This window comes from Pleuronectes platessa, chromosome 4, assembly GCF_947347685.1.
Source record: "Pleuronectes platessa chromosome 4, fPlePla1.1, whole genome shotgun sequence".
Taxonomy (NCBI): domain Eukaryota; kingdom Metazoa; phylum Chordata; class Actinopteri; order Pleuronectiformes; family Pleuronectidae; genus Pleuronectes; species Pleuronectes platessa.
The window spans coordinates 26,591,688-26,614,655 of record NC_070629.1 but is presented as its reverse complement, the minus strand read 5'-3'; the positions used below and the strand labels follow the sequence as shown (position 1 = coordinate 26,614,655).

Below are 22,968 nucleotides of genomic sequence, written 5' to 3'. Positions count from 1 at the left end.
AGGAAACACTTCCTTGATACAGACATGTCGCTGTGGGAGCTCTGGAGGAGACAATGGACAGAAGTCATGATAAAAGAGCCCATGTGTTTAGACTAGCAGGGATTATAAGTGTGGTGTATAGTTCGCTAACTCAGGTGATACAGACCTATTCTCTGCAGCTTTACTACAGGTTCCAAAGTTACATCCAGCAGTCTGCGATGACGACAGATCTCATCCTCGTACTTTGCGACAGTCGCTTCAAAACATCCAAATATGTCTTCAGCAGCAGTGTGTAACCTCTCGTTGATAAACTGTCTTAAACTCTGGATTGTAGACATTTCCATTCGAACGCTTTAGCCAACTAACTTCTCCGAGAACGAAGCGAAGACCGAATACGGAAGATGGCGACTTGCTTTACTTCTGCCAACAAGTGTTATAAACGAAACAAAACCACGTGTGTAGTAGAAGAGTTGATCCGAAAGCATTTAGCCGAGTAGCATCATGTTCGGTTGGATGTTAGCGTAGCAGGCTAACAACAGTACTTCTTCTTCTTTTTATAATGACGGTTGGCAAACAGCTTCCGGGCGCATTACTGCCACATTCTGGATGGAGTGTGGCTCAAAACAGATTCAGGACTAAAACATTAAATTCTCCTTGTAACTCCAGCATCAATTAGAGATATAATAACAGTCCTGTACTTTACTGAACTTCTCTGCAGCAGTTCTGTAATAATAACAGTCATGTACTAAGGAGAGTGGTAAGAATTCCTCTTACTGCACCAAAGTGTAATCAGTACTTTTCGGACCTTTACCACATCCTATCACCCAGTTTCATGGTGACATCCAAGAGTTTGACCATCACATCTTACTAGCAAATTCATCTTGAGATTTGAAATAACGAAATTCTCAGACTGGAGTTGCTTTTGAGTCTTTATAATAATAAGCTCTGCAGAGTTTATACAACAAGCACAGATGCTCAAAATGGAACAACTGGCTGCAAGTTCACAGAAGCCAGAACTTATACAAAGGGGCGTTTCATAAGACATGATATGAAAAAGAAGAATTGGCGTTTTGAGGGGTTTAACATGCTCAAAATCTTACCAAACTTTGAAAGTGGTGAAAATGTACGTATTCTGGAGTCATTTTAATTATTATTATTATTGATATTGTAAAAGCACTACCTTTGTTTTGTTGCTTTCTGCTTTATACTGAGCAGAATTACAGAGCTTTTATTTAAATATTAATATCCCGAGGCATGGGGAAAGTGGTAATCATTCCAGACAACATCACGAGATGGCCGCCTGTTGAAAAGCGATTTATGAAGTGGATGGCTCCCTGGGTCTGAGCCCAATGAAACACCTTGTTCGGTATGCACCGCTGAAGTCAGTTAAAGAGGAACGTGCCCACAAGGTACAGGTGTCTGTGGGTTTCTCTTTATTATTGTTGTTCTTGTTGTTACCATCATTATTTTATTATTATTATTATGTTCTTGCTGTTACCATCATTATTTTATTATTATAATTATTTATTTTTTGTTGTTATCATTATTAATATTTTTAGTAGTAGTTGTCGTCTTCGTATTATAAACCAGTTGAAGCTGTCTGGTTTTAAAGTTTGATTCCTTCTTCTTAGATTCATTATGATCCATCTTCCTTCACGTTTACATCTGTGATTTCTCCTGTTGTTGTTGTTCTGACTGATTCTTTCTTTCATGGTTTTTACAGTTTCAGTGTCTGAGTTGATTTTCAAACCTCAAACTGTTAAAGTCTCTGTTGTCTGACATGAATATGAAGTTTTACAGTCTGACATAATCATAATAATAGTAATAATAATATTTTCACTTTGTCTCCATTAGCTTTGAATGAGATCCTTGAATGAAGACAAAAGAACAGACTGGATTTATTCTTTATTTCAACTTTCAGTTTCTTCACACATTAGATTTTTTTTTTGCTTCATACATAAACAAGAGATTGAAATGTATAATCACATGTATAAGAAACAAATGTGATGAGAGCTGCAGGAGAAACCCTCAGAGGGACTCGATCAGGACACTCTCCAATGGAACTGCTAGTTCAGATCAGGAAGATCTAAAAGAACAGAAACCTACACAGCAGCTGATCAATATGCCCGTTCACTAAATATGTAAATACAATGAGAACAAACATCCCATAACACTGATGCTCTGTAAATCCAACCAGCGTGTAGTTGATCTGTTTGACATGTTGACACTCTGAGGTCATTGATCATTTCATCAGTAAAGTCTGTTCAGTGACTCTTGTTCAGTGAGTTCATGGAAACACACTCAGTTTGTTTCACCTCCATCTCACATGTGGAAAAGAAAAGAACAAATAATCAGCTTGTTGATGAGGACCAGAATCAACACAGGTTCTAAAACATCACACAACCTGATTTCTACATTGATTTAGAAAACAACAGCAACATCAGTTCTTTCAAACACATTCATGTCAGTGTAATTATAGATTTCTGTCTTTACAAAGTGAGAACTAAATATGTGTGATAAAGGAAGGTCACTGTTTGATTGACAGCTGATCTCTGTGCGGAGCAGAAACGTCACCACGACGAACTTTGATCAACAAACATGGAGACAAAAGAAATTAAAAATTTACACACAGAATCTAAATCACTGCTTTTAATGACTCAAGTCTATTTAAGTTTACAGAACTCAGTTGTGGATCCAGAATAAACATAAACTCCAGCATAGAGAGGCTGAGTGAATGTGGTCTGGACTCTGTGGAGGAGGGTCATGGTGTCAGTGACGCTGTAGAAGGACAGAACACCTGCACTGTGATCCAGGTACACTCCTACTCTGGAGGACACAGGACCTGACACTGTAGTCTTGATTCTGTTATAATAAAAGATATAACTGTTTCTATCACAAGGTAACGACCAAGATTTATCATTGAATCCAAATCCACATTCAACTGAGTTTCCTGCTCTGCTGATATTCTTGTATGTGACTGCTACACCAACTACTCCTCTCCTCCCAAACTCCACCTCCAAGTAACAACGTCCAGTCAGACTCTCTCTACTCAGAACCTGAGGCTGATGAGTGAATCTGTCTGGATGATCAGAATAAAACTTTTCTTTAATCCTCCATGTTACTTTTCTGTTTCCCTCAGATAATAACAGATGTCTTTTTAGTGTGTTTGGATCCAGTGTGATTTACTGTGAATATCTTAAGAAGTCAGCTCTGGTCTCTGGCTCTGGTTGTGGCAGTAAAACCTCCACTTGAGACACAATCTGTAAAATCCTTGTCTCTGTCTCACTCAGAATGTCCTGTAGTCGACCTCTGACCTTTGACACAGCTGCTGTCACGTCCTCAAAGTTCCTCAGAGGACGGATGCTGATGATGGATGAGTGTGTAGATTCACTGAGTGGTGACAGTGAGGGGTAGTTGTGTAGAAACTCTTTGTGATCCTCTGTGTCTGAGAGCTGCTTCAGTTCATGGTCTTTCCTCTTCAGCTCAGTGATCTCCTGCTCCAGTCTCTCCTGAAGCTCTCTGACTCGACTCACTTCAGTTTGCTGCTGGGATCTGATCTGTTGCTTCACATCAGAGCTTCTTTTCTCCAGCAGACGGATCATCTCAGTGAAGATCTCCTCACTGTCCTCCACTGCTTTATCAGCAGAGCTATTGAAGGCCTTCTCTTCCAGTTGAAGCAGCTTCATGTCTTTCTCTGTGTCCTGGACTCTCTGCTGGATTGGTTGTCTCCTCAGCCCGAGATCTCTCTGCCTCTTAGTCCTTTCTGCTGCAGCTGACACTGTGTCGTGGTCTTTATGTTCCTCCACAGAGCAGAGATAACAGATACACTGCTGATCAGTGCGGCAGAACATCTTCATTACCTCGTCGTGACGAGAGCAGATGTTCTCCTGGAGCTTCTCCGAGGGCTCCACCAGCTTGTGCTTCTTCAATGGAGCTGACTGAAGATGAGGCTGGAGGTGTTTTTCACAATAAGAGGCCAAACAAACCAAACAGGACTTGAGAGCTTTCAGTTTTCTCCCATTGCAGACATCACAGGCCACATTTTCAGATCCAGCATAGCAGTGATCAGCAGGAGCAGCTTGGAGTCCAGTCTTCTTCAGCTCCTCCAGTGAATCAGCTAACATGGTGCTTTTCTCCAGGACAGACCTCGGTGTGAAGGTCTGTCTACACTGAGGGCAGCTGTAGCTTCCTCTCTCCTCCCCTTTGTCCCAGTGGGTGTTAATACAGCTCTTACAGAAGTTGTGTCCAGAGCCAGTAGTAACTGGATCCTTCAGTAGATCCAGACAGATCGAACAGCAGAATCTTTCTCTGTCCAGTTGATTTTCTTGCTGCGCCATTTCAGCTGCTGCCAGAGACTTTAGAACAGATTCACTTCCTCTGAACAGAAACAGATCTCTGCTCCTCCCCCTCTCGTTCACTCCCTGCAGTGACTCAGCTCCCACAGTTCACAGCTTGTTGTTCACTGGTTCTTACACTGACACATCTGTGAAGGGAGGAGACACAGACATATCCTGACTGGTTATTATTATTTTTCAGGCAAACGAATAAGCTTTTTGAAGCTTTAACATATTCAAATTCCTACCAAAATTTGCAGAAAATTAAAAATTGTTGAAAATGTACGTATTCTGGTGTTCTTCTTTTTGCACTTAATTTTTTTTATGTGCAATCAGAAAACAGGAAGCCTGCTATTTTACATTTAGTGGCCATTTTCCACATTTTTACTTTGAGGTACTTGTACTCTTACTTGTTTCTCATCTATAACATTGATTTAATTTCTGTGTCTGTGGTTTTGCTGTTGCTGTGTGATCTTCAATCTGCTTTTGATTGTTATTTTTGTTTGCCTTTTAACTAATTCCAATTGTTTGCCTTAAATTTTTCATCATGAAATTCTAAAGCACCTTGTAACAGTTTTTCAAAGAAGTTTTTACAAAATAAGTATTATTACTATAATTACTTGTATCAATATTCCTAAAGGTGCTACAACCGTTTTACTAAATAAATAGTATTAATTGGTAATTTTGAGTAGTTAACGGCATACACAGTTATTTCAAGTGTTTGTAGGTTGCAGGTACAAACGCACTTGTATACATGAGTTGGATACCTGACAAGTAATATATTTTTGGAGCATGTCACATTAAGTAGTAAGTATATTTAATCATTTAAATATTTAAAGGTCATTCGAGTTTACGCTTTGCAAATAATGAATTTAGCACATTATGGGGGGGGGGGGGGGGTGTTATGGGAGAAAGATTATTTAGCAAAAACAATATGTTTTCACTTTTTGGCAGTTTTGTGCAGGTATACAACTGTTTTAACTTAATAAATGTGTATATATTTATTAATATCATTTTAATTATATTGTTGGCAGTCTTGATAGAGTTGGGTTCTCCTGATTTGGCTCGGGGGGCGGAGACAAGGGGCTCTGCAGGTCGATGATATTCCCAAAGGGACATCGGCTTCTTCTTCTTCTTTCCAACAACATCAGGGTGCAGCACCGCCCTCTACTGTGTCGGCTGCTTCTAACACAACCTCCTGCTATACACTTCTTTTGACCTGCCACAGGTGGTTGTGGATGGTCAGGGCGTCCACGCTCACTGGCACAGTCTTGGCAGAAAGGACGGTGAACTGCTTCCTGTTGGAGCTGTACTTGTACAGCTTGTCGATCATGTTCTTACTGATGCTCTCTGGTCCGGTGCCGGTCACCTTCTGGATCTCCTCTGTCTCTGGGTGGTACTTGTAGAGCGCTCGGAACTGACAGCCGGCGTCAGGAAACAGGATCATCAGGTGGTTGGACTCGCACTTCTCAAGCTCCTGGTAAACGTGGAGTAAGAAAATGGTGAATTAATCATTTTTTTGATAGACTCATTGATCAAATAGCTAGGTTTCCCCTACATTTTATGAAATACACATCAGTGAGTCCGTACCTCTAGGATCTGGTTCCTCTAGGGCTCGCCTCTGGAACCAGTATGTGGAATTGGAACCAGCAGTTGGAACTGGAACCAGCAGTTGGAATTGGAACCAGCAGTACCAGCAGTGAGAGATGGCGTTGTGGATGATCTTCTTGTTTGACTTGGTGCTGGTCTCCTTGAACAGTTTGGGACCTGGAGGAGAAACATCTCCCACAACACAATGTACTATACAACACATAACAACAGAGAAAAGAAGCAATCAGAGTATTATCAGAAGAGTGAAGAAACACAATCGGGGGGCTGCTGTAACAGGAACATGTAATATCAGCTGATAAACTTTGCACTCACCAGTGTATTCAGCATTTGAACCGTTGTGCCGGTGTCGTTCTGAAGTTCGATTTTTGTGACGAGGTCCTGGAGACCACTCTCCAGAGCCACAGCTGGAATGAAAGGAAGTCCAGGCCGAACAAGGATGAGATTTATCGTAAACAGAAATAAAATAAAATTGTAAAATTGTAGAAAAGTCTTTAGCACAAGATTACAAATAAATAAAAGTTCCTCTGTGAGCAGCAGCTTACCGCTGAGAGCCTCGTTGGTCGCGGTGGAGGCCAGACACAGACTAAGTTTCCACTTATGAGACATGAACAAATAAATGCTGCATGCAACCAGATCCAACTGATGAGAGCGTGTTGTTTTTGAGTCTCATTATTCTCTTTCCTGCCTCCTCTCTGTTTGGATTCATTCCTCTGCTCTGATTCGCTGGAGGAAGATTTGGGGCTTGATTTTTGATTCGTCCATCTCACTGAGGTCAGGTCTTCTTGTCCTCATGTCCGTGTGGGCCTCTGCTCCTATATCTTCTATTTGATTTATTTCTTCTTCTTGTCAGAATTAGAAGGATGCTCCACTTTGTTTCCAGTCTTCCTCACTTCATCAGAGAACTTCTCACTCTCATTTCCCTCCTCCTCCATTTGACATCTCGTTTCTCTCTTCTTTCCGACGCACACACACACACACGACCATTGCAGAGGAGAGTCGTCAGAAATAAAGTTGTTGAATGCACTGGAATTTGCAAAGTACCACACGCACCAGTTACTCCAGTACGTGAAGTGACAGACGTCCTGTCACTGTGTCTCCCTGTTACTATGGGAATAACAGAAGAATCAGCTGAGGCCCCACATTCGACTAAATGTGAAGTTTATATTAATATTTACAACTGAAACATTTAAGTCTGTATCAAAAACATTAAATCATTGAAAGACAGGTGACTCAGTGACTTAGAAAATATATTTTTTCCAGACTCATGACCCTGAGTTATAGTTCATATTTATCGTGCAGCTGTGGCGCCATCTGTAGGTGGAATACCATAAACAATTACGTATGACAGTAAGTGCATGAACCCGTCAGATATGAGTAAAATTGATTAATATTACAGTAAAAACTGAATTGAATAACGTGATATATTTAACTTCAATCTTATGAAAGGAATCTTATAAAATATTTTGGTCAACTACTTTGAAAATCACTTTTATTTCACACTGATCATGACAAAAAAAAGAAACACACAATGCTGCCACAACAGTTTCACTTCTATACAAACATATTTCCACAAATCAGAAATACAAAGTGACTCAGTGTAACAACTTTTTAATCGGATGAAGAAATTGTATTTCTATGAAACGTATGTTTCCGTCTGTTTTTAATCTTATTTTTCACTGTGACATTATTCCCTTATTACTTCTGTGAGAAGTTTTGAAACAATACTTTCCCCATTTCCATTTATGACTTGAAATTCTTTGTTGTTCCGCTGTAGAAAGCAGACGAGGACAAACCTGAACCAGCTCTGACGAGGAACTTTATCAACAAGGAAGGTTGTCCATGTCCAGCAGACACCTGTGTATTATACTGCCCCCTTCTGGTCATTCCAAAAAAAAGGCTTAATTAAACCATTTCTCCATAGGTATCATGTTTATCTCTTTTTGTAGAAGCAGAACAAAGTTGCTGAGCCAAATTGTTTGTTTAGAAACACGTGAAAACAAGTTAACGGCTAGCTAGTGTGATGGAAATTCATCTTGAGATTTGAAGCTCGCCAGTGTGAGTTCTCTCGTGTGTCTTTAGGACATCTCCAGTTGTAAAACTTTTCCCACAAGTTTTGCAGGAAAAAAGTTTCGCGCCCGTGTGTGTTCTCTCGTGTCTCTGCAGGGAATATCTCTGGATAAAACTTCTCCCACAAGTTTTGCAGGAAAAAGGTTTCCCGCCCGTGTGTGATCTCTCGTGGGCATGCATGTAATTTACACGGGTAAAACTTTTCCCACAAGTTTTGCAAGTAAAAGGTTTCTCGCCTGTGTGCGTTCTCTCGTGTCCCTTCAGGGTATTTCTCTGGCTAAAACGTCTCCCACAAGTTTTGCAAGTAAAAGGTTTCTCCCCCGTGTGCGTTCTCTCGTGTCCCTTCAGGATATTTCTCTGGCTAAAACTTCTCCCACAAGTTTTGCAAGAAAAAGGCTTCTCCCCCGTGTGCGTTCTCTCGTGTCTCTGCAGGGTAGTTCTCAGGCTAAAACTTCTCCCACAAGTTTTGCAAGAAAAAGGTCTCTCGCCCGTGTGCGTTCTCTCGTGGACCTTCAAATTTGTGCTAGTTGTGAAACTTTTTTCACACCTTTCGCAAGAATGCAGGTTCTGACCTGTGTGGAGTCTCAAATGTGTTTTTAGTGCTAACTTGTAACCAAATCTTTTTCCACAGGTTTTGCAAAGATATGATTTCTCACCCGTGTGCACCTTCAGATGTCTATTTAATAATGACTTCCCCTTAAAGACTTTTCCACAAGTGTCGCACTCAAAAACCTTTTTACTCTTGCAGATATTCGGCACAATCTTTGACATGGTAGTGCTACATGCAAGGTTACTGGGACTTGTGCTCCCTTTTGCTCTTGTGATGACATGATGTCCCTTTTCTGATGCCGGCTCTGCATTACTAACTGATGTTGAGTTTCCATGCTGGCCTCCGTTGAGATCTTGGCTCTGAGCTGAGCTGTGGGAGAGGAGCTGGTGGTCACTTGGTTCTGGTTCACTGTGGTCACTTTCCTTGAGAGTAGGATTCAACAAAAGGTTATCTTGATCCTCCTGCTTCAGTACAAGCTGCTCTACTTCCAGACCGATGCAGTGCTCCTCCTCCTCTTTAATCTGTGGAGGTTCTGGCTCCTCTTGGTCCAGACTGGGGTTCCTCTCAAGGTTCCAGAGCTGCTGGTCAGCAGGAAGCTTTTCCTCATTAAGAAAGTGTTGCACTGGGAGCTCTAGAGGAGACGATAGACCGACATATGTAAATGATAGATTAATGATAGTTATGAGTGTTTGCAGTTTGGTGCAGATCCAAGCAAAAATCTAGATCGAGTGAATTTAAATGTGGTTTCAAAAGGAGACAGACCGATGCAGTGCCCCTCCTGCTGCTCCTTAATCTGTGGAGGTTCTGGCTCCTCTTGGTCTGGACTGGGGTTCCTCTCCAGCAGGTCCGCAGGAAACTCTTCCTTGATACAGACATGTCGCTGTGGGAGCTCTGGAGGAGACAATGGACAGAAGTCATGATAAAAGAGTCCATGTGTTTAGACTAGCAGGGATTATAAGTGTGGTGTATAGTTCGCTAACTCAGGTGATACAGACCTATTCTCTGCAGCTTTACTACAGGTTTCAAAGTTACATCCAGCAGTCTGCGATGACGACAGATCTCATCCTCGTACTTTGCGACAGTCGCTTCAAAACATACAAATATGTCTTCAGCAGCAGTGTGTAACCTCTCGTTGATAAACTGTCTTAAACTCTGGATTGTAGACATTTCCATTCGAACGCTTTAGCCAACTAACTTCTCCGAGAACGAAGCGAAGACCGAATACGGAAGATGGCGACTTGCTTCACTTCTGCCGACAAGTGTTATAAACGAAACAAAACCACGTGTGTAGTAGAAGAGTTGATCCGAAAGGATTTAGCCGAGTAGCATCATGTTCTATTGGATGTTAGCGTAGCAGGCTAACAACAGTACTTTTTCTTCTCTTAATAATGACCGTTGGAAAAAAGCTTCATTACAGTGCATTACTGCCACCTTCTGGATGGAGTGTTTCTCGACACAGATTCAGGAATAAAACATTAAATTCTCCTTGTAACGCCGGCATCAATTAGAGATATAAAAACAGTCCTGTACTCTACTGAACTCCTCTGCAGCAGTTCTGTAATATTCAGCTCTGTCTGATTAATTTGAAGTGGATATTTAATTTCCTGTCTTCTTTGTTGATATCATTCTAAAATAAAGTATTCTTCGGTGTCTCAATGTATCGTACTTTTTTCCATTTAATCCAGCAGCACCAAGTTACACACACTTATGAATGATAGTCCTCTAAATGTGTAACATGTTTTTCATCAAGATCACCTGACCACATCTTTTGAGCCAGTTTCATGTTGATGTCCAGGGGGTGGTTTTTCAAAAGTTTTAATCTGGATCAAACTGATCCAGATTTGGAAATCTCTTTTTCTGCTATCCAGGATCACGTAATCCATTTAATTTTTATGCTGGTTTTTCAAAGCAATGATGGATTGGATTACTCTGATCCGGATTCAAACTTTTCAGGATTACCAACTCTGGATTACCTCTGGTCTAAATGGGCGTATCACAATGTAGCTCTGTAAAGAACAACAGGTAGAATAGTGTGGGGTCACTCCAATATGCTTTATTTGAACAGAAAATAGGACTGAACGGATCAGCAAACAACAATATAAACGTCCCCCTCCATTGTCCATTTCTTGGAAACAGGCAGTCCACTCATCTGAGACCTACAACAAATAAATAAATAAATACATACTTTACTCACAAATACATTATGGATGTTTCGAACAGGTTTCAAACAAAGATGTATTGAACTTAACTGGATAAAAAAAGGCTTAAATGTCCAATACTTAACAAAATAAATTACTTCTTAGTTCTTGTTATGAATAGTTCTTCTTATGAGTTCTCCTACGTCTTCATCATCATCATCTGCTTCGTCTATTGTGGAGAGACCAGCTTGTCCAAGCTTGGCCTTTAGGAGGCGGATCTCAAGTCTGACCTTGGTTTGCTGCAGTCAGGCAAGAATAAGCTGTTCCTCTGCTAGATGGATCTGTACTTCTGCCCTTTCAGTCTCTTTTTTGCAGAAGTACCTTATAGGCGTCATCTTTCTTTGGGTGCTTTGAGCCTCTCTCTGGGGGTCCTGTGGGAACTAGGCCTTCTGGCTCCACCTGTGATTGACCTTCTCCCTCGATTACAGGGCTGAGATTAAGAATACATGTTTCTGAAGAAGGCTCACTTTCTGCTGTCATCACAGGCTCACCATCCTCTGCAACATCTTGGATCCCATGCAGAGCTTCCGACTTTTCAACAATAATATTAAGGAATATGTCTGTGTATTCACCCTCTTATATGGGTTGTTGCCTGTTTGGCTGTTCTTGGCTTCAAGGTGGTCTTTTGTTGCCCTGGCCTTCAGATTCTTCCACCGAAAACTTAGTTGCTCTGTTGTCCTCTTCAGGCCAAACCCCATGGCATTCACATGTTGTGTGATTTCAGCCCAAATTTCCTTCTTCATTTTACTGCTCACTTCACCACCCTTGGCAGAACTAAAAGATCCTACAAATGACCTATAATGGCACCTAACACCCTCCAGTAGGGCTTGGGTTTCAGCAGCAGAGAAATTCAGGCTTTTTGAGTCCATGGTTCCACCGCTTTGATGTAGCAAGCATCATTTTATAGGCCTTGGGTATGATTCCATTAATTGAACACAAGCCAAAGCAATTAAGCTAACAGGTGTGTTTGGGAAGACCAATTTACACAGCCATATGTATATCCAGCCTTTCTCAGAGGACTCAGAGAGAAAGTCACAGAGAGGCAGTGACATGGAAGGTGTTGTCCATTGCCCCCACAGGAGAAGATACCGTCAAAGGGTGTATGTTGAGCGTATAGATCCACTGCAGAAATATAGCAATGAGGAGCTGTATACTCGGTTTCGAGACACTGACCAACCACCGGCATTCTGTCAGAATGAGGGCCCGACTGGACGACCAATTAGAGATGCAATTGTTAGATACTATTTTTGATAAGTCCATGACTGATGATTGTGTCAGTGTGATTACTGTTTAATGAACAAAGACAGAATTTATTATTTGCAGTCAATATTGACAGCTGTTTGGGGGATTATTTTATTGGGCCGAAATATTTATAATTAATAATTTGCTGTACTGAAAGGTTGCTAGCCTACATAGCCTACCTACTTTATGTACTTCCTGTTGAACAATTCAAGTGAAATTGATGAATAAATATAAATAATGTAAAATGCATGATATAAATGTTGTATCATTTAACTAACCAATTTTAGTTACCTAGTTTTATTACTGATATCCACCATGAATCCACCCTCCTGCTGGGATCAGTTTAATCCTGATTTTTAGGATCAAAATGATCCCGATCCTACCAAAAAGTTTTGAAAAACCCAAACTCAAGGTTTGATCCGGATCAACAACAAGATTAGATTACGTGATCCAATCCAATTTCTGAATCCTTTTTTTCCTATGAAATACCCATTTTCAAGATTTGATCCAATCCGATAGCCGTAATCCGATCAGATTACTTTTGAAAAACCGTCCCCAGGAGTTTTTTGCTGCCACCTTCTGGATGGAGTGTGGCTCAAAACAGATTCAGGACTAAAACATTAAATTCTCCTTGTAACTCGGGCATCTTTCAGAGATATAAAGAAAGTGGTAAGAATTCCTGTTACAGCACCAAAGTGTAATCAGTATTTTTCTGACCCTTACCACATCCTATCACCCAGTTTCATGGTGACATCCAGGATTTTGAGCATATTTTTGCTAACAAACAGATGTGATGGAAATTCATCTTGAGATTTGAAATAATGAAATTCTAAGACTAGAGTTGCTTTTGAGTCTTTATCATAATAAGCTCTGCAGAGTTTATACAATAAGCACGGGTGCTCAAAATGGAACAACTGGCTGCAAGTTCACAAAAGCCAGAACTTATACAAAGAGATATTACATGAGACAGGATATGAAAAAGAAAAAGACATGAAAGACAGGAGATCATCCTCTGTGTGTTATCTGCTGTGTCTGTCCGTCCGCGATACCAGTTGGAAGAAAAACATCACCAAATAAGGGTTCCATCCTGTTTATCAAGGTCATAGCAGGGAGACACCTAGTCAGGGGAATTTTCCTCCACAAAGACAAACACCGATTCAACGTGTGACAGACGTAAACTACAATCAAAATAATTCAAGAAACTTTAATAAACTGCAAATGCACTGAAGTATTGAATACACGTAGTACAAAAGAATAACCATTTACAGTGAGTCATTTAGGACAGTGTACACATTAACAACATATTTTCTTCTTTTGTAATAGGAAAAAGAAAAAAGGGAAGTCATCTGATATTCTGCACCACATACTTTGTTCTTACAAATTTTTGTACCACAAATATGTTAGATTTTTGTACATCTTAATCCACAGTCTTTCCTGACACATTGACAACATCTCTCAACATTAACTGATAATAAAATATCCTGGATCTGCCACTTTACCCAATCAATTGCTCTCACCCCCATCCCCTTCCTGCACCATCTGGTATAAATTGCTGATAAATGAATAAACAAAGATACATGGTTGAAAACATCACTTCCTTTGCAGATGTAAATATCAATGACAGTCACATGAAGAACAGAAACGTGGGTACTTCAGCAAATGTTGTTGACCATGTTCTGCATCAAAGATATAGTGATGTCTCCTCAATGGGATATTTTCCACATTCAGTTACAGAGATGCAGCTAATGCAAATGTACACAATCTCTCTTGTGTAGATGTAAGTGATGAACCTGGCTGTAGTTCACTGCTTTGTGAAGTTATTGAAGTCTGCTACTCATCAGTGGTGATGGAACTTCATAAAGCATTGAACTAAAACAAGGTTCATCACTTGTTTGTCCCCCTGAAACATTTCCAGTGTCGTTTTCGCTAACTGTTGTATCTTTATTTAATGAAACAATAACTAAGTAACAACTTCTTTGAAAACGCTTGAGCAAATCGAATCCCTCTCCTGTTGCCATGGTGTGGCTTCTCAACTGGATGTTTTCTCCTGTGGACTTTGTATAAACTGGCAAGTGAGAGATCTTTACATCATTTTACAAAAATATCAGTTTTGCTATGTGTGGGTCATTATATGTTTGGTTAGAAGTGATTTGATAACAAATCTTTCCCCACAAGTAGTACATGGATACGACTCCTCCCCTTTATGGCTTCTCATGTGAACTTTCAACTTACATCCACGTGTAAAACTTTTCCCACAAGTTTTGCAAGAAAAAGGCTTCTCCCCCGTGTGCGTTCTCTCGTGTCCCTTCATGGTTTTCCTCAGGCTAAAACTTCTCCCACAAGTTTTGCAAGAAAAAGGCTTCTCACCCATGTGCGTTCTCTCGTGATCCCGCAGGGTTTTCCTCAGGCTAAAACTTCTCCCACAAGTTTTGCAAGAAAAAGGCTTCTCTCCCGTGTGCGTTCTCTCGTGATCCCGCAGGTTATTTCTCTGGCTAAAACTTCTCCCACAAGTTTTGCAAGAAAAAGGTTTCTCCCCCGTGTGCGTTCTCTCGTGGACCTGCAGGGCATTTCTGTCTCTAAAACTTCTCCCACAAGTTTTGCAAGAAAAAGGCTTCTCGCCTGTGTGCGTTCTCTCGTGTCTCTGCAGGTTGTTTCTCTTGCTAAAACTTCTCCCACAAGTTTTGCAAGTATAAGGTCTCTCGCCCGTGTGCGTTGTCTCGTGGATCTTCAAATTTGTGCTAGTTGTGAAACTTTTTTCACACCTTTCGCAAGAATGCAGTTTCTCCCCTGTGTGGAGTCTCAAATGTGTTTCTAGTGATGAATTGTAACCAAATCTCATTCCACACGTTTTGCAAAGATATGATTTCTCACCTGTGTGCACCTTCAGATGTCCATTTAATAATGACTTCCACTTAAAGACTTTTCCACAAGTGTCACACTGGAAAACCTTTTTACTCTTGCAGATATTCGGCACAATCTTTGACATGGTAGTGCTACATGCAAGGTTACTGGGACTTGTGCTCCCTTTTGATCTTGTGATGATATGATGTCCCTTTTCTGATGCCGGCTCTGCATTACTAACTGATGTTGAGTTTCCATGCTGGCCTCCGTTGAGATCTTGGCTCTGAGCTGAGCTGTGGGAGAGTAGCTGGTGGTCACTTGGTTCTGGTTCACTGTGATCACTTTCCTTGAAAACAGGATTCAACAAAAGGTTATCTTGATCCTCCTGCTTCAGTACAAGCTGCTCTACTTCCAGACCGATGCAGTGCTCCTCCTCCTCTTTAATCTGTGGAGGTTCTGGCTCCTCTTGGTCCAGACTGGGGTTCCTCTCAAGGTTCCAGAGCTGCTGGTCAGCAGGAAGCTTTTCCTCATTAAGAAAGTGTTGCTCTGGGAGCTCTGGAGGAGAAAATAGACAGACGTATGTAAATTATAGATTAATGATAGTTATGAGTGTTTGCAGTTTGGTGCAGATCCAGGCAAAAATCTAGATCGAGTGAATTTAAATGTGGTTTCAAAAGGAGACAGACCGATGCAGTGCTCCTCCTGCTGCTCCTTAATCTGTGGAGGTTCTGGCTCCTCTTGGTCCAGACTGGGGTTCCTCTCAAGGTTCCAGAGCTGCTGGTCAGATGGAAACTCTTCCTCATTAAGACAATATTGCTCTGGGAGCTCTAGAGGAGACAATAGACAGACTTATGTAAATTATAGATTAATGATAGTTATCAGTGTTTATATTTAGGTGCAGATCCAAGCAGAAATCTAGATCGAGTGAATTTAAATGTGGTTTGAAAAGGAGACAGACCGATGCAGTGCTCCTCCTGCTGCTCCTTAATCTGTGGAGGTTCTGGCTCCTCTTGGTCTGGACTGGGGTTCCTCTCCAGCAGGTCAGCAGGAAACTCTTCCTTGATACAGACATGTCGCTGTGGGAGCTCTGGAGGAGACAATGGACAGAAGTCATGATAAAAGAGTCCATGTGTTTAGACTAGCAGGGATTATAAATGTGGTGGTTAGTTCGCTAACTCAGGTGATACAGACCTATTCTCTGCAGCTTTACTACAGGTTTCAAAGTTACATCCAGCAGTCTGCGATGACGACCGATCTCATCCTCGTACTTTGCGACAGTCGCTTCAAAACATCCAAATATGTCTTCAGCAGCAGTGTGTAACCTCTCGTTGATAAACTGTCTTAAACTCTGGATTGAAGACATTTCCATTCGAACGCTTTAGCCAACTAACTTCTCCGAGAACGAAGCGAAGACCGAATACGGAAGATGGCGACTTGCTTCACTTCTGCCAACAAGTGTTATAAACGAAACAAAACCACGTGTATAGTAGAAGAGTTGATCCGAAAGCATTTAGCCGAGTAGCATCATGTTCGGTTGGATGTTAGCGTAGCAGGCTAACAACAGTACTTCTTCTTCTTTTTATAATGACGGTTGGCAAACAGCTTCCGGGCGCATTACTGCCACCTTCTGGATGGAGTGTGGCTCAAAACAGATTCAGGACTAAAACATTAAATTCTCCTTGTAACTCCAGCATCAATTAGAGATATAATAACAGTCCTGTACTCTACTGAACTCCTCTGCAGCAGTTCTGTAATATTCAGCTCTGTCTGATTAATTTGAAGTGGGTATTTAACTTCCTGTCTTCTTTGTTGATATCATTCTAAAATAAAGTATTCTTCGGTGTCTCAATGTATCGTACCTTTTTCCATTTAATCCAGCAGCACCAAGTTACACACACTTATGAATGATAGTCCTCTAAATGTGTAACATGTTTTTCATCAAGATCACCTGACCACATCTTTTGAGCCAGTTTCATGTTGATGTCCAGGGGGTGGTTTTTCAAAAGTTTTAATCTGGATCAAACTGATCCAGATTTGGAAATCTCTTTTTCTGCTATCCAGGATCACGTAATCCATTTAATTTTTATGCTGGTTTTTCAAAGCAATGATGGATTGGATTACTCTGATCCGGATTCAAACTTTTCAGGATTACCAACTCTGGATTACCTCTGGTCTAAATGGGCGTATCACAATGTAGCTCTGTAAAGAACAACAGGTAGAATAGTGTGGGGTCACTCCAATATGCTTTATTTGAACAGAAAATAGGACTGAACGGATCAGCAAACAACAATATAAACGTCCCCCTCCATTGTCCATTTCTTGGAAACAGGCAGTCCACTCATCTGAGACCTACAACAAATAAATAAATAAATACATACTTTACTCACAAATACATTATGGATGTTTCGAACAGGTTTCAAACAAAGATGTATTGAATTTAACTGGATAAAAAAAGGCTTAAATGTCCAATACTTAACAAAATTAATTACTTCTTAGTTCTTGTTATGAGTAGTTCTTCTTATGAGTTCTCCTACGTCTTCATCATCATCATCTGCTTCGTCTATTGTGGAGAGACCAGCTTGTCCAAGCTTGGCCTTTAGGAGGCGGATCTCAAGTCTGGCCTTGGTTTGCTGCAGTCAGGCAAGAATAAGCTGTTCCTCTGCTAGATGGATCTGTACTTCTGCCCTTTCAGTCTCTTTTTTGCAGAAGTACCTTATAGGCGTCATCTTTCTTTGGGTGCTTTGAGCCTCTCTCTGGGGGTCCTGTGGGAACTAGGCCTTCTGGCTCCACCTGTGATTGACCTTCTCCCTCGATTACAGGGCTGAGATTAAGAATACATGTTTCTGAAGAAGGCTCACTTTCTGCTGTCATCACAGGCTCACCATCCTCTGCAACATCTTGGATCCCATGCAAAGCTTCCGACTTTTCACCAATAATATTAAGGAATATGTCTGTGTATTCACCCTCTTATATGGGTTGTTGCCTGTTTGGCTGTTCTTGGCTTCAAGGTGGTCTTTTGTTGCCCTGGCCTTCAGATTCTTCCACCGAAACCTTAGTTGCTCTGTTGTCCTCTTCAGGCCAAACCCCATGGCATTCACATGTTGTGTGATTTCAGCCCAAATTTCCTTCTTCATTTTACTGCTCACTTCACCACCCTTGGCAGAACTAAAAGATCCTACAAATGACCTATAATGGCACCTAACACCCTCCAGTAGGGCTTGGGTTTCAGCAGCAGAGAAATTCAGGCTTTTTGAGTCCATGGTTCCACCGCTTTGATGTAGCAAGCATCATTTTATAGGCCTTGGGTATGATTCCATTAATTGAACACAAGCCAAAGCAATTAAGCTAACAGGTGTGTTTGGGAAGACCAATTTACACAGCCATATGTATATCCAGCCTTTCTCAGAGGACTCAGAGAGAAAGTCACAGAGAGGCAGTGACATGGAAGGTGTTGTCCATTGCCCCCACAGGAGAAGATACCGTCAAAGGGTGTATGTTGAGCGTATAGATCCACTGCAGAAATATAGCAATGAGGAGCTGTATACTCGGTTTCGAGACACTGACCAACCTCCGGCATTCTGTCAGAATGAGGGCCCGACTGGACGACCAATAAGAGATGCAATTGTTAGATACTATTTTTGATAAGTCCATGACTGATGATTGTGTCAGTGTGATTACTGTTTAATGAACAAAGACAGAATTTATTATTTGCAGTCAATATTGACAGCTGTTTGGGGGATTATTTTATTGGGCCGAAATATTTATAATTAATAATTTGCTGTACTGAAAGGTTGCTAGCCTACATAGCCTACCTACTTTATGTACTTCCTGTTGAACAATTCAAGTGAAATTGATGAATAAATATAAATACTGTTAAATGCATGATATAAATGTTGTATCATTTAACTAACCAATTTTAGTTACCTAGTTTTATTACTGATATCCACCATGAATCCACCCTCCTGCTGGGATCAGTTTAATCCTGATTTTTATGATCAAAATGATCCCGATCCTACCAAAAAGTTTTGAAAAACCCAAACTCAAGGTTTGATCCAGATCAACAACAAGATTAGATTACGTGATCCAATCCAATTTCTGAATCCTTTTCTTCCTATGAAATACCCATTTTCAAGATTTGATCCAATCCGATAGCCGTAATCCGATCAGATTACTTTTGAAAAACCGGCCCCAGGAGTTTTTTGCTGCCACCTTCTGGATGGAGTGTGGCTCAAAACAGATTCAGGACTAAAACATTAAATTCTCCTTGTAACTCAGGCATCTTTCAGAGATATAAAGAAAGTGGTAAGAATTCCTGTTACTGCACCAAAGTGTAATCAGTACTTTTCTGACCCTTACCACATCCTATCACCCAGTTTCATGGTGACATCCAGGATTTTGAGCATATTTTTGCTAACAAACAGATGTGATGGAAATTCATCTTGAGATTTGAAATAATGAAATTCTAAGACTAGAGTTGCTTTTGAGTCTTTATCATAATAAACTCTGCAGAGTTTATACAATAAGCACGGGTGCTCAAAATGGAACAACTGGCAGCAAGTTCACAAAAGCCAGAATTTATACAAAGAGGCATTTCATGAGACAAGATATGAAAAAGAAAAAGACATGAAAGACAGGAGATCATCCTCTGTGTGTTATCTGCTGTGTCCGTCCGTCCGCGATACCAGTTGGAAGAAAAACATCACCAAATAAGGGTTCCATCCTGTTTATCAAGGTCATAGCAGGGAGACACCTAGTCAGGGGAATTTTCCTCCACAAAGACAAACACCGATTCAACGTGTGACAGACGTAAACTACAATCACAATAATTCAAGAAACTTTAATAAACTGCAAATGCACTGAAGTATTGAATACACGTAGTACAAAAGAATAACCATTTACAGTGAGTCATTTAGGACAGTGTACACATTAACAACATATTTTCTTCTTTTGTAATAGGAAAAAGAAAAAAGGGAAGTCATCTGATATTCTGCACCACATACTTTGTTCTTACAAATTTTTGTACCACAAATATGTTAGATTTTTGTACATCTTGATCCACAGTCTTTCCTGACACAATGACAACATCTCTCAACATTAACTGATAATAAAATATCCTGGATCTGCCACTTTACCCAATCAATTGCTCTCACCCCCATCCCCTTCCTGCACCATCTGGTATAAATTGCTGATAAATGAATAAACAAAGATACATGGTTGAAAACATCACTTCCTTCACAGATGTAAATATCAATGACAGTCACATCAAGAACAGAAACGTGGGTACTTCAGCAAATGTTGTTGACCATGTTCTGCATCAAAGATATAGTGATGTCTCCTCAATGGGATATTTTCCACATTCAGTTACAGAGATGCAGCTAATGCAAATGTACATAATCTCTCTTGTGTATATGTAAGTGATGAACCTGTCTGTGGATCAATGCTTTGTGAAGTTATTGAAGTCTGCTACTCATCAGTGGTGATGGAACTTCATAAAGCATTGAACTACAACCAGGTTCATCACTTGTTTGTCCCCCTGAAACATTTCCAGTGTCGTTTTCGCTAACTGTTGTATCTTTATTTAATGAAACAATAACTAAGTAACAACTTCTTTGAAAACGCTTGAGCAAATCGAATCCCTCTCCTGTTGCCATGGTGTGGCTTCTCAACTGGATGTTTTCTCCTGTGGACTTTGTATAAACTGGCAAGTGAGAGATCTTTACATCATTTTACAAAAATATCAGTTTTGCTATGTGTGGGTCATTATATGTTTGGTTAGAAGTGATTTGATAACAAATCTTTCCCCACAAGTAGTACATGGATACGACTCCTCCCCTTTATGGCTTCTCATGTGAGCTTTCAACCTACATCCACGTGTAAAACTTTTCCCACAAGTTTTGCAAGAAAAAGGCTTCTCCCCCGTGTGCGTTCTCTCGTGTCCCTTCAGGGTTTTCCTCAGGCTAAAACTTCTCCCACAAGTTTTGCAAGAAAAAGGCTTCTCACCCGTGTGCGTTCTCTCGTGATCCCGCAGGGTTTTCCTCAGGCTAAAACTTCTCCAACAAGTTTTGCATGAAAAGGGTTTCTCGCCCGTGTGCGTTCTCTCGTGTTCTTGCAGGGTGTTTCTCAGATTAAAACTTCTCCCACAAGTTTTGCAAGAAAAAGGTTTCTCGCCCGTGTGCGTTCTCTTGTGATCCTGCAGGGTGTTTCTCTTGCTAAAACTTCTCCCACAAGTTTTGCAAGAAAAAGGTTTCTCGCCTGTGTGTGTTCTCTTGTGATCCTGCAGGGAGTTTCTCTGGCTAAAACTTCTCCCACAAGTTTTGCAAGAAAAAGGTTTCTCGCCTGTGTGCGTTCTCTCGTGTCTCTGCAGGTTATTTCTCAGGCTAAAACTTCTCCCACAGGTTCTGCAAGAAAAAGGTTTCTCGCCCGTGTGCGTTGTCTCGTGTCTCTTCAAATTTGTGCTACTTGTGAAACTTTTTTCACAACTTTCGCAAGAATACAGGTTCTGACCTGTGTGGAGTCTCACATGTGTTACTAGTGATGACTTGTAACCAAATCTTTTTCCACAGGTTTTGCAAAGATATGATTTCTCGCCCGTGTGCACCTTCAGATGTCCATTTAATAATGACTTCCACTTAAAGACTTTTCCACAAGTGTCACACTGGAAAACCTTTTTACTCTTGCAGATATTCGGCACAATCTTTGACATGGTAGTGCTACATGCAAGGTTACTGGGACTTGTGCTCCCTTTTGCTCTTGTGATGACATGATGTCCCTTTTCTGATGCCTGCTCTGCATTACTAACTGATGTTGAGTTTCCATGCTGGCCTCCGTTGAGATCTTGGCTCTGAGCTGAGCTGTGGGAGAGGAGCTGGTGGTCACTTGGTTCTGGTTCACTGTGATCACTTTCCTTGAGAGTAGGATTCAACAAAAGGTTATCTTGATCCTCCTGCTTCAGTACAAGCTGCTCTACTTCCAGACCGATGCAGTGCTCCTCCTCCTCTTTAGTCTGTGGAGGTTCTGGCTCCTCTTGGTCCAGACTGGGGTTCCTCTCAAGGTTCCAGAGCTGCTGGTCAGATGGAAACTCTTCCTCATTAAGACAATGTTGCTCTGGTAGCGCTAGAGGAGACAATAGACAGAAGTATGTAAATTATAGATTAATGATAGTTATGAGTGTTTGCAATTTAATGCAGATCCAAGCAGAAATCAAGTGAATTTAAATGTGGTTTCAAAAGAAGACAGACCGATGCAGTGCTCCTCCTGCTGCTCCTTAATCTGTGGACGTTCTGGCTCCTCTTGGTCTGGACTGGGGTTCCTCTCCAGCAGGTCAGCAGGAAACTCTTCCTTGATACAGACATGTCGCTGTGGGAGCTCTGGAGGAGACAATGGACAGAAGTCATGATAAAAGAGCCCATGTGTTTAGTCTAGCAGGGATTATAAGTGTGGTGTATAGTTCACTAACTCAGGTGATACAGACCTATTCTCTGCAGCTTTACTACAGGTTCCAAAGTTACATCCAGCAGTCTGCGATGACGACAGATCTCATCCTCGTACTTTGCGACAGTCGCTTCAAAACATCCAAATATGTCTTCAGCAGCAGTGTGTAACCTCTCGTTGATAAACTGTCTTAAACTCTGGATTGAAGACATTTCCATTCGAACGCTTTAGCCAACTAACTTCTCCGAGAACGAAGCGAAGACCGAATACGGAAGATGGCGACTTGCTTTACTTCTGCCGACAAGTGTTATAAACGAAACAAAACCACGTGTGTAGTAGAAGAGTTGATCCGAAAGCATTTATCCGAGTAGCATCATGTTCGGTTGGATGTTAGCGTAGCAGGCTAACAACAGTACTTCTTCTTCTTTTCATAATGACGGTTGGAAAACAGCTTCCGGGTGCATTACTGCCACATTCTGGCGCAGAAGGCTCCGTTCTGCTGCCTTCGCCTCGACAAGATGAATTCACCTGCACGAAAACACGTTAACGGCACAAACCCACATCACTTAAAAACAAACAGAAAAAAATATTGGTATAGGTTCGATTTATGAGTCCCATATTTAAAGTTTCTCATAATTCCCTGAACATTAGCTGGTATTTATCTCTAAGTTATAAGAAACACTGATGAATGTTGTTACAAATCTAATTAAAAAAG

The 22,968-nt window shown here is 41.0% G+C and overlaps 2 protein-coding genes, 1 long non-coding RNA gene and 1 pseudogene across 3 annotated transcripts; all 4 read right to left on the bottom strand.

Annotated features, from left to right (window-relative positions):
- Positions 1–1,871: 1,871 nt before the first annotated feature.
- LOC128437840 (tripartite motif-containing protein 16-like) lies at positions 1,872–4,425 on the bottom strand (annotated as a pseudogene).
- A 1,276-nt stretch (positions 4,426–5,701) lies between these two features.
- Positions 5,702–7,185, bottom strand: LOC128437888 (uncharacterized). The gene is made up of 4 exons (XR_008338272.1): positions 6,467–7,185; positions 6,237–6,328; positions 5,904–6,080; positions 5,702–5,790 (listed from the first exon to the last, which is right to left on the bottom strand). It is a non-coding gene; the product is annotated as an uncharacterized LOC128437888 (long non-coding RNA).
- Positions 7,186–13,170: 5,985 nt separating this feature from the next.
- Positions 13,171–15,355, bottom strand: LOC128437854 (gastrula zinc finger protein XlCGF17.1-like). The gene has a single exon (XM_053420147.1). It carries the CDS (start codon positions 14,965–14,967, stop codon positions 14,095–14,097), a length of 873 nt encoding a protein of 290 aa, XP_053276122.1. The 5' UTR covers positions 14,968–15,355; the 3' UTR covers positions 13,171–14,094.
- Positions 15,356–19,644: 4,289 nt separating this feature from the next.
- Positions 19,645–21,577, bottom strand: LOC128437852 (gastrula zinc finger protein XlCGF7.1-like). The gene has a single exon (XM_053420145.1). It carries the CDS (start codon positions 21,523–21,525, stop codon positions 20,569–20,571), a length of 957 nt encoding a protein of 318 aa, XP_053276120.1. The 5' UTR covers positions 21,526–21,577; the 3' UTR covers positions 19,645–20,568.
- Positions 21,578–22,968: the final 1,391 nt, after the last annotated feature.